This window comes from Daucus carota, chromosome 7 (genome assembly GCF_001625215.2).
Source record: "Daucus carota subsp. sativus chromosome 7, DH1 v3.0, whole genome shotgun sequence".
Taxonomy (NCBI): Eukaryota; Viridiplantae; Streptophyta; class Magnoliopsida; order Apiales; family Apiaceae; genus Daucus; species Daucus carota.
This window is the reverse complement of record NC_030387.2, coordinates 21,834,004-21,845,357: the sequence shown is the minus strand read 5'-3', so window position 1 is coordinate 21,845,357 and position 11,354 is coordinate 21,834,004. Positions and strand designations below refer to the sequence as shown.

The 11,354-nt window shown below is 35.1% G+C and overlaps 1 protein-coding gene across 3 annotated transcripts; it reads left to right on the top strand.

The window, feature by feature from the left end:
- Nucleotides 1-5,444: 5,444 nt before the first annotated feature.
- On the top strand, nucleotides 5,445-10,374 carry LOC108193487 (F-box protein At3g07870). Of its 3 annotated transcripts, none has more exons than XM_064082157.1 (2): nucleotides 5,445-5,698; nucleotides 8,504-10,374. In XM_064082157.1, the coding sequence occupies exons 1-2, from the start codon at nucleotides 5,672-5,674 to the stop codon at nucleotides 9,323-9,325; spliced, it is 849 nt and encodes a 282-aa protein (XP_063938227.1). In that variant the 5' UTR covers nucleotides 5,445-5,671; the 3' UTR covers nucleotides 9,326-10,374. The 3 variants fall into 3 exon arrangements, with proteins under 3 accessions (XP_063938227.1, XP_017215653.1, XP_017215652.1); XM_017360164.2 differs by lacking the exon at nucleotides 8,504-10,374 and adding an exon at nucleotides 7,037-8,489 and having other exon boundaries at nucleotides 5,460-5,698; XM_017360163.2 differs by lacking the exon at nucleotides 8,504-10,374 and adding an exon at nucleotides 7,034-8,489 and having other exon boundaries at nucleotides 5,460-5,698.
- Nucleotides 10,375-11,354: the final 980 nt, after the last annotated feature.

Below are 11,354 nucleotides of genomic sequence, written 5' to 3'. Positions count from 1 at the left end.
TTGTCAACTGATGAGTTTTTGTTCAACTGATGACTCTCATCAGTTGAGACTTTGCTTTTCAACTGATGATCATCATCAGTATTCTCATCACTTGAACTGTTCTCAGATATCTCAAGCACTTTCTTATTCCTCTTCCATTCATTCTCTACAAAAGTCTCTCTACCTTGCATGTTAATGATATTGGTGGAAGCATCTCTACCAGATTTCCATTTGGCAATAATCTCTTGTTCCTTATCAAGCTGCTTTCTTATGATCTCTTCTCTCTTCAGAACAACCAAGAGATCATCCTTGGCTGTCTGACACTCAATTTTCAGCTTCTCAAACTCAATGAATTGAGCTTCTAAGGCACTGTTTCTATCACTAAGAAAGGTGTTAGCTTCCTTAATTCTACTATTTTCCTTAGTGAGAGATTTTAAAGAAACATGCAAATGATACAATTCTGTAGACATTTCATTAATAGTAGCATTGCATTCATCTTTAGTTAACTCAACTAGGTTTGTAGTGAATACCTGACTACTGCTTCCAGTGTTTTCTTCTTGATCTGTGGAGTTGGCCATTAGAGCTAGATTGACAAACTCCTCCTCTTCATCAGAATCATCTCCAGCTGCCCAATCATCCTTTGTGACGAATGCTCTTTCCCTTTGTTTGAGAAGTTCATAATATTTCTTTTTGTAGTCAATGTTTTCACTTGACTTCTTCTCAACTTTAGGCTTTCTGCACTCATTGGCAAAGTGACCTGCATTCCCACAGTTGAAGCACTTGAATTTTGATCTGTCTACCATGCTTCTATCAGACTTGGGGTTGCCTTTAAAAGATTTTGCAGAATTAAAATTCTTTTTGAATTTCAGTTTGGAGAATCTTCTTGACAGGAAGGCTAGATGCTCATCAATTCCATCACTTTCTTCACCAGAATCAACTACATCTTTCTCTTTTCTTTTTCCTTTGCTTGACTCTGAGCTCTCCTCTTTGACCAACTTCTCAGTTTCTTCAACTTGAGACTTTCCCTTGTCCTTGACAGTATCCTCTAGAGATGCAACTAGAGCCACAGATGAATGCCCTTTCTTTTGGCTTTTCTCAATTTCTTCATCTTGCTCCATTTCAAGCTCATAGGTCTTTAAGGTTCCATACAGTCTCTCTAGAGTATAATCTTTAAATTCTTGTGTATTTCTGAGAGAGACTGTCATGGGTTTCCATTCTTTTGGAAGAGCTCTTAAGAATTTCAAGTTTGAATCCTTAACTTGATATACTCTTCCAAAGAGCTTTAGACCATTTAACAGTTTTTGAAATCTGTTAAATGTATCACTCAAACTTTCACCAGCCTTGAAATGGAATGACTCATATTGTTGAATCAGAAGCTGCATTTTGTTCTCTCTCACTTGCTCATTCCCTTCACAGATGGTCCTGATGGTGTCCCAAACTTCTTTGGCACTTGTGCAGCTGATAACACTATCAATCATTTCTTGATCCAAACCATTGAACAGAAGGTTCATGGTTTTCTTGTCCTTGTGCACTTCTTCAGTATCTTCTTGAGAATATTCATGGATAGGTTTTGGAATCATCTTACCTGCCATGTCTTCACCATCAGCTCCCATACTGGTGCAGACCTTCATGGGGACATGAGGTCCTTTTTCAATGCAGTTCACATAGCTTTCATCAATGGACAACAAATGCAGATGCATTCTCACTTTCCAGTGAAAATAGTTGTCTTTGTCAAGAACAGGAATCTTCACTCCAGCATCCTTCTTTCCCATCTTTCTTTAGCAGTGTTGATCTTTTTCCCTGTTTGTTGGGAACCTCGCTCTGATACCAATTGTTATTTTACACCAACTATAAGAAAGATTGTAGAAGGGGGGGTTGAATACAATCTTTTACAAAATAAAAGATTCAAGGAACAATACACTTAATCACAGTAAAACAGAAAACACCAAGTATTTAAAAATACGGGTGGATTGAATGATCCACCCGTGAGATTTTATATAGAAGAATCTGTGGATTGATTACAATTCGCACAGCTGCTGGTTCATCACTCAAACAAGTTCTAACTCTCAGATTTTTCTCTCAAGTAATTTGAACAACTTCAACTGATGCTTCTAACTTGGTTATATACTCCAAGTTTTACAAAGCTTTTAGCTAGATTACAAAATGCACTCTAATCTAAAAACAATGCTGCACAACTTTGTCTTATGCATGCTTTCTGAGATGTCTTCATCTTTGACCATCATCTTGATTTGATCCAGATTGCACTGCATGAGATAAGTATGTTTCTGCTTCTTCTTTATTTTCCTAATTAGGCTTCCATGTCTATTTTAGTGTAATTCGATCCATGTGATTTGTCAGACTTAAGCTCTAGTCACTTTCAACAGCTCTTTGCTTCATCAGTTGAAAGTTCTGGTTGCTTTCAACTGCTCTTGATTTTATCAGTTGAATGCTAGGCTCATCAGTTGAATGAATTACAAACTTCATCAGTTGAATGCTGTTCCAGTCTCATCAGTTGAATTCCTCAGCATCATCAGTTGAATACTTTGTCTTCAGTTGAATGCTTGATTTTCATCAGTTGAAACATCATCCAGTCTTCATCAGTTGAATAGTTACATCTCATCAGTTGAATATCCTTAACTTAGATAAAATTACATGGCATTGGATATTTACAATTAGCCATCCTATTCTACCCATCCGTTGATAATTCCCAAAGATAAGAAATATAACAATTACAACTGAAATTTGATAAAGATTCTAAGTAAGACATGTTACAAAATGTTTATGTTATCATCAAAAACTATTGATTCCTAACATCACTCCTGTAATTCAAGTCTAAATGGTATATTCAGAGGGGATCCTGTCCTGTTGATCTTCATTTGATATTAGAAGTCGTCTTACTTTAATAGAACCTCTGCACTTTTTTATAAGTATTACCTGTAATTTAATCCTTTTGTCTATTTTTGTTGAAATTTATTAAATTTGTATGAAATTAATATGTGATCATCTTGAAAGAATGTTAATGCGGAAAGAGATAAGAATGACCAGAATCAGAATGAGTTAAACATGACAATCATGTCTATAATAACATTAACTAGGCTCAACTATTCCCGAAAATTAAAGCAATTCGTATTTGTTAGAAATTAAATGTTAGAATTTAAGTTATTGTTGTCTAAATTTTTTAGCCAAATTTTTCAGTTGAATTCAATAAGTTACTCTTATTTTTGATTTAATGTTTTTTTTTCAAAAACTTTATATATGTTTGATAAAATAAATTTGACAGAATAGGTTAAAAATTGTCAATCTAAATTTACTACAGTTATATATAGATCTATAAATAATACAATATCTCAACATGATTTTATAATTGAATAATAATCATCCAGAATTATTCTATTGAATCAGTTTCAAAATAAACATTTTTCTTCTAATTTTAAGTGTTAAATTACTTATAATAGATATATGTTATAGTATTATATTAGATTCACATTTTATATATATTCTATAATAGAATCTATATTATGTAACTCCATATAAAATAATAAAAAGTACCTTTTGGAATGTTGGCCTATATATAACTATTACACCATCATATGTTCAAAATATAAAATAACAACCATTAATATATTCATGGATCTAATATATAAAATAAAGGAAAATTACCAAAACTCTCATGTTTTCTAAGATTTTATTATCTTTTGAAAATATGAAAAAATTACTAATTTCTTAGAAATAGTTAATTAGCTCCGCACGAGTTTTGCATACAGTAGTTTTGTAAATATTTCTAAAGTTGATATTTTTATGAAATATTTGAGAATGATGTACTATTTTTGCTAAAAATATTTTGGACTTGGATATTTATGAATAAATTCTTAAAATACATATAAAAGTTATGAATCTTAAATATTATAAGTTTCACCAATCTCAGAATTATTCATGTGAGAAAATAACTATATTTTGTGTACATGGTCAAGTAGGTACTGATTATTATATAAACTTAAATGTATGATAATCACGAAAGAAAATAATTAAAAAACACAATTGTGTTAATTGAAATATAATTATATTTAATTTTCTCAGAAAAAATAAAATAAAATCACCCGTGTGCGAAGTACGGGCCAAAAGAGGTACATGAAAAGTTGTAGAATAATATAAAGGACTCGTAAAGTCTTAAAAAAGACTCGGAAAATCGTATAAAAAGACTTGATAAATCATGAAGAGGGCTCATAGAGTCACAATAAACCTCGAAAACTTTCGATAAGTTCATACGAAACTTAACCAAATTTGCGGGGCAAATGATAGGTGTTAAAATAATTCTTAAATTATTAAAGGGTAATTATTCAGCCCAAAGCATAAAAGCCCAGTTACTTCGAGCCTGAAAATATTAAAGTGTTAGTTAATTTCGTAATTAATTAATATGCCCCGTTAATAGGCCTACGATTGAGCTACATGGACTGTCAAAGTCCAAGAATCAAGCCCCAGCCCACTAAAAAAAAAAGAGCCAGAATCCTAGATAAACCTCAACCGCGAGTAGGGGTGAGCATTCGGTCAGTTCGGTCCAAAACCGGACCGAACCGAATAGACCGAGAACCGAAGTTTGAATTTTTTTCGGACCAGACCGGACCGAAATTTTATAATGGACCGTACCGGATCGAACCGAACTAATTCGGTTCGGTCCGGTCCGGACCAAAAGAACCGAAATTATTTTAAAAATAAATTTTTTTATTATAAATAAAATTAAAATTCATGATTTATTTTAGAATTTTCATATTAATTAATCACCCTCAATTCATTAAAGATAAATATAATTAAATTTACAAATGAGATATTATAGTTATGAGTAAAGTTCTATGGATACCACTTTTTTTGGAGACCGTGGAGACCGTTTATGTCCTGCAAGTAAAATATGCATAAAAATATTGAAAAACTCATAATTTTGCAAATTATGTTGTACAAAGATCATTATATCATTTAAAATCTTGAATATCATGTATGTTTTGCATGTAGAATATTATATAATATTTTATCCTGGGGAATATGTTTAGTTTGCTGAACATTTGTTCAATTTGCAGAACATACACAATCTACCTATTAAACATAGATGTTCATCAATAATTTTAATGAATTGGTGATATTTCTTCATAAAATAATGTATTCTGCAGTATTTTGATTTGCAAAATTATGAGTTTTGATAAAGTGGTCTCCACGGTCTCCAAATAAAGTGGTCTCTATAGAACTTGACTCGTATATTTATAACATATAAGATATATAATATAAATTAAAATTAAAATTATATAATTTTTGGATTATTCGGTCTAATAGGTCCGGACCGAAATATTTTTTTAAGGACCGGATCGGACTGAAATTTATTTCGGTCCGGACCGAATGGACCGAATTTTCAGAAAATTAGGACCGAATCGGACCGAATTTCCACGGTTAGGTTCGATTTTTCGGTTCCGATTCGGTTTTGCTCGGTGCTCACCCCTAACCGCAAGAGATAAGTGCTATCACTGTTCTACTCTATCTCAAATACGGATTTCTACGAGGTTTCTAACTCTCAGAGTCTGCTGAGATCCTATATAAAGGGCTCTATTAGACTTGATTCTCCTCCGAGTCTCATGCACGAGAGCAGTCTTAAAAGCACGTTTTTTATCCATAACAATAACAGATTGCCTCTGGTTGTTCCTGTGCCAAGATGAATATCCCACAATCCAAGATCATGGTAAGTGAATTCCGGATTGTTTATAGTTTAATTTCTTAACGTGTATGTGTATATGTTACAATTTGAGAGACTTTGTCCTGATAATCAAAGTTTTCATCGATTACTAAGTGACAATTTACTCCCTGTTATCAGTTCTTCTTGTTGCTTAGAGCTATTTGCATTTACAAGGTCTCCAGTAATTGAATCACAATTTCTCTTGCTTTGCAACTTAAAATCTTTAATAAATTAACCCCTAATTAAATTGAGTCTCTTTTCGCTTAGATCATGCTGCACCTAAACTGTAATTTCTAGCGCAGAATACATATGAGTCTTGAAACTGCAAAAATACTCATTATACAGCTTGTTCCTTATAAATATAATAGTATTAGGTTCAAATTTTATTAACAAAAAGTTATACTGAGGAGGGAAATGAATAGTATTTTATTGGTGAAAGCAAAATATGTAATGACCGGTGCTTCCTTAAAGATTAAGAATGAAATGTGTGTTTTAACTTTTAAGAAACCATTTAAGAGACTCTTGAAGTACAATTTTACGTCAAAATCTTTAACTTCAACTTAGGAGGTGAGGTAGTTAGTCCGTTGGACTTGCTTTTATTCCCTTTGTATAGTTTCTAGTACACTCTTAAGTCTTAACTTATAGATTTATATGGGGCTTGGACGCTGAGTTAATCTTATTATCATTTTCTCGAGTAATATAAACCTGAAAACATTCCATTAGACATGCACTCTGTCTATGCCAGAAGCCCTGCTCAGTTAGTTTCCTATAATTTTGAACTTGTATGCCATTAATATGTGGTTGCGGTTTCAGGGATAGAATGTGAGGGCATGGTACCCAAACCTCATACATCTTGGTTTTAATATAAACAATCATTTTTTTTGTTAATATCAAAACACAATCTATATACCACAACATATGCCCAAACAAAAATTAGATTTGTTATGAAGAAAAAGGGATCTCCAGTAGTATGATAGTCTCATAATATATATTTGGAAATTTTTTTGTTATTCATACAATTTGGCTGAGTGATAAAGGGATATCCGCCGTAGTATGTCTGTCTCATAATATTTACTTGTAAAGAACTTATTTTCATATATTTAGGGGAGCCTAATTTCTAGTTTTGATGACCTTTAAAAATCAATAGAAAAAAGTGAAAATTTCTATGTCCTGCATAAACTGATTTTAGGAGGTTTTTCTATGTGTTGCCATGGTCTTCTTTAGAAATAGTATCACAAAGAGGTGCAGTTGCTTGCATTGTTTGTTTTATTTTTAGTTTGAGATCTAAAGCAATAGTTGCTAATTAATATGGTAATATACATCTTACATTCTGTTTACTAGAAGGTGGTCAACAACAAGTCCTCTATTATGGATTTACCAGCAGAGATTGTGGCTGACATCCTATCAAGAAATCCGATCAAGATTACTGTCCATTGCAGATGTGTATGCAAAACATGGCGCGCTATGCTCTTAGAAGCTTATTTCATTGATCTGCATCTATCAAGATCACCTATTGGGCTCATAATTCACCACTCAAATCCCCCACATGAAACTGATAATCTAAAACTAGGCGTACTAGACGATAAAACAGACCATCATGATATTCATTATGATCCTCTAATGAGATTTGACCTAGGACTAGGTTTCGAGTGTAATGTGTTGTTATTAAGTGGTACAGTTAATGGGTTGATATGTTTATGGAATTATCATAATTTTGTAGGTTATATAACCAATCCAGTTACACGAGAGTACATACTCCTTCCAGATCACAAGTACGACAGAACACCATTTACTATTGCAACTCATGGCTTTGGATATGTTGAAGCCAGCAACGAGTACAAGGTTGTAAGCTTGTACCTGGAAATAAACATGGATATGACAGTTGTTGACAAGTCAGAGTGCAAGATATATACACTTGGAACAGGCATGTGGAGAAGTTTAGGACATCTTCCCTTCTCGGTGATTAGTGTTCGGAGTGGTATATATGTCTGTGGCAACCTTCACTGGCTAGCTAATGACCAGAATGATGCATGTAACGAAATAGTTTGTACTTTTGATTTGGAGAAAGAGTTATTTCATCTAATTGCTTCTGCTCCTCTTTTTTATGGGATGGATGACAATGATAAAGATTATAGGATCTTGGGAAAACTAGGAGGGTGCTTGTGTATAATTGATAACACAGCAGATTCCGAACTCTCCATTTGGGTGATGAAGGATTATGGAATCAAAGAAAGCTGGACTAAAGAAATCGTCATTAAAGATAAACCTGGTTGGCTGCAATATGAGATTGTCCAACCTCTAATTTCTTTGAAAAGCGGGAGTATCTTAATGGTATGTTACGGTCATTTTTTGTTCACTTATTGTCCTGAATCTGGAGCATTTCAAATTATCGAGTGTGGTCCCAAAGATGCATATGATGCAATGGTTTACGTCCCAAGCTTTATCCGACTCAAGAGTTTTATGTTGGAGAAGGTTTTAGTTTTTTAGTTCATGGGTACAGTTGCTTTCTAACTAATGAAGTTATGTTTGTAACTGGCTGCAGAATAGAGCTTAGCTTTTTGATCAATGTCTGCAGCAGCTGAACTATGTTTCCTTGAGTGGACACATAATGGAAGATGGCCACACACAGTTCATTTTTTTGGCAGTCCTCTTGTTGTACTCTATATAATTTTTTTTATTTAGACAATTCTTGTTATGAAATTTAACAGACATATTTTTTATTTGTTGTAATAGATGATCAGTTTTGTAACATTTGTTATTACCTTTATTGAACCATGCATGTTTGGAATTTCTTCTATTTGTGATTCTCAGGGTGTTGTGGTGGAGGGAGATTTAATGAAGGATCAGTTTATTAATTTCTACCAGAATCTCCTAGGTAAGAAGGATCAAAGCGAGAGTATTGAATTCCTGGAGCCTTTTCTTAATAAGCAAGTGCCCCCGGAGATGTGTGCTGATATGGTGAAAGAAGTCTCAGATGATGAAATTAAAGAGGTTTTTTTCTCTATGGGAGATGATAAAGCTTCGGGGCCAGACGGCTTTTCTGCGAGATTCTATAAGAGTGCTTGGCCTGTTATTGGTCCTGATGTATGCAACGGGGTGAAGGAATTTTTTAGTTCTGGGAAGCTTTTGAAGGAAGTTAATGCAACTCTTATTGCGTTAATTCCTAAAGTCAAGTGCCCGAGCCAGGTGAGTGAATTCAGGCCCATTGCGCTCTGCAACGTCTTGTATAAGGGGATTTCGAAAATTCTAGCTAACAGAATCAAAGGATGCCTCAATGTTATTATTGATGAAAATCAGAATGCTTTTCTCCCGGGTCGACGAATCAGTGATAATATTCTTCTCACTCAGGAATTGTTTCGAAATTATCATCGTCAACGAGGGGCTTCTAGATGCTTGTTTAAAGTTGATATCAAAAAGGCTTATGATAGCGTTATTTTTTGGCTTATGAGGCTTTTTGGCTTTCCTGATCAGATGGTTCGTTGGATTGAGGAGTGTTTACTTCTCCGAGTTACTCTGTTATTATTAAAGGTGAGGTCCATGGTTTTTTTAGAGGCGAAAAAGGGCTCAGACAAGGCGACCCGATCTCGCCTTATCTTTTCACTATTGTTATGCAGGTGCTTTCCTTTGTTTTAGATAAAAGAATTGCAGAGGCCGGAGGATTTAAATTTCATCCAAAATGTGAGAAATTGGGTTTAACTCACTTATGCTTTGCCGACGATTTATTTCTCTTCTCAGCAGGGGATCCCTGGTCTGTTCAAATCTTAAAGGAGGCATTGGATGAATTTGGAGGATTATCAGGCCTGTGGCCAAATTCTGAAAAGAGTAGCACATTTTTTTGTAATGTGCTTCCTGATAGTAGAATGCTGATTAACAACATTATGAAGTTTAATGTTGGCTCGCTCCCTGTGAAGTATCTAGCTGTTCCTTTAGTTTCGACTCGGCTGTGGCATAGAGATTGTCAACCTCTCATTAACCAAGTGAAAGATAAGATTCAATCGTGGCAAAATAATTGGTTGTCTTTTGCTGGGAGACTTCAGCTTTCTCTTTCGGTTTTATCGTCTATGCAAGTCTACTGGTTTTCAGTTTTTCTTTTGCCGGTTTCAGTGACTAAAGCGATTGAAAGATTGATTAGAAACTTTATCCGGGGAGGAGTTGAGATGGCTCAAGGGAAAGGAAAAGTTGCTTGGAAGGATGTGTGTAAGCCTAAAGATGAAGGTGGATTGGTAATTCGCTCGATTCAAACTAGAAACAAAACTTTGACAGCGTTTCATATTTGGAGTATCCTGACAAATCGAGACTCCCTGTGGGTCAAATGGATCCACACTTATAGGCTGGGCAGTAAAAATTTTTGGCAGGTTAAAGTTCCATGGGATGCTTTAATTAGTTGGCGTCGCATTCTGGGCATCAGGGAGGAGTTTCGGATGTTTTTCCGAACTGATATAAGTAATGGGAGGGATGTCTCGCTTTGGTATGATAACTGGTTGCCTCTCGGTCCTCTGGCGTCTAGATTGTCATCTCGAGATTTTCATAATATGGGTTTGAGGAAAATACAAAAATTTCAGAGTTATGTCACCAAGGACAGGTTCACTGGCCACCAGATTTGCTTCTAAAATGGCCAGAGCTAGATGGCACTGTTCTTGTGCTCAATGATTCTGTTGAAGATAAAATTTTCTGGGTTTCTAGAGATGGTAAGAAGTCGAACTATAAAGAGAGTATTGTGTGGGAAGATTTCAGGGCTGTTAATCCTCCGGTGAATTGGTATCATCTCACCTGGTTTTCTAATTCTATTCCTAAACACTCGTTTATTCTTTGGCTGGCTATCCGTCGTAAGCTTATGACTCAGGATAGAATGCAATTCTGGCATCATACGGAGAATCTTTGCTGCGTTTTTTGTCACCTGCAACTTGAATCAGTGGATCACTTGTTCTTTGAATGCCCATTCAGTTCTGGAATATGCAACTTCTTTCTCTCGAAAGGGTTGAATTTTCCTTTCAGAGAGAGGTGGTCTTATATCATAGAATTTGCGGCTTCTAAATGGAAGAGTGAGTAAGTTGTTAAACGTAGTAAATAAGCTGCTGCTGGGATGCTTAATTTACGTGATCTGGCAAGAGCGTAATCTGAGAATATTTCAGTCTCAATTTCGTTCGATAGATCAAATTTGTGCTGATATAGAGTCGACTGTTGGGTATAAAATTTTAAGCCTGAGAATAAGAGGTAGAATATTTCATGGGAGCTGCCTTTGATCCAAAGGTCTGATGATATTAGAGATGTATATGTCAAATTCACGTAATCTCAGAGTGTGGGTGTGGTTGTTTTCTGTTGCGAAGTTGTTGGTGGGTGCTGCAGAATTGATTTTAGAGGCCTGGAGGAGTCTTGTTGGCTGTGTGGAGCTGCTGTTGAGCTATTGTATGATGAAGATGATTGTGGGAGGCTTTTTCTGGTATTTTGTTTTACCTCAGTGCAGATGCCTTTTTAGATTGCAGGGTGGTCTTGACGCGTTCTGGTGGTATTCTCGAATTGAAGGTCTGTGCTAGTGGACAAGTCAGGGGGTATTATTGCATTTTATTTATGTTATCTCCCATTTTTTGTTTTTTGTTGTAGTCCTGGAGGTGCGGTGGGTGGTAGGGATGAGCAGAAACCGAACCGAAAATCGAAACCACAC

Excerpts from the sequence above, each read along its gene's own strand:
- LOC108193487 (XM_017360163.2), top strand. The coding sequence starts at position 5,672 with ATGAATATCCCACAATCCAAGATCATG. Across the intron at positions 5,699-7,033 it reads TCCCACAATCCAAGATCATG|AAGGTGGTCAACAACAAGTC; the intron begins GTAAGTGAATTC and ends TCTGTTTACTAG.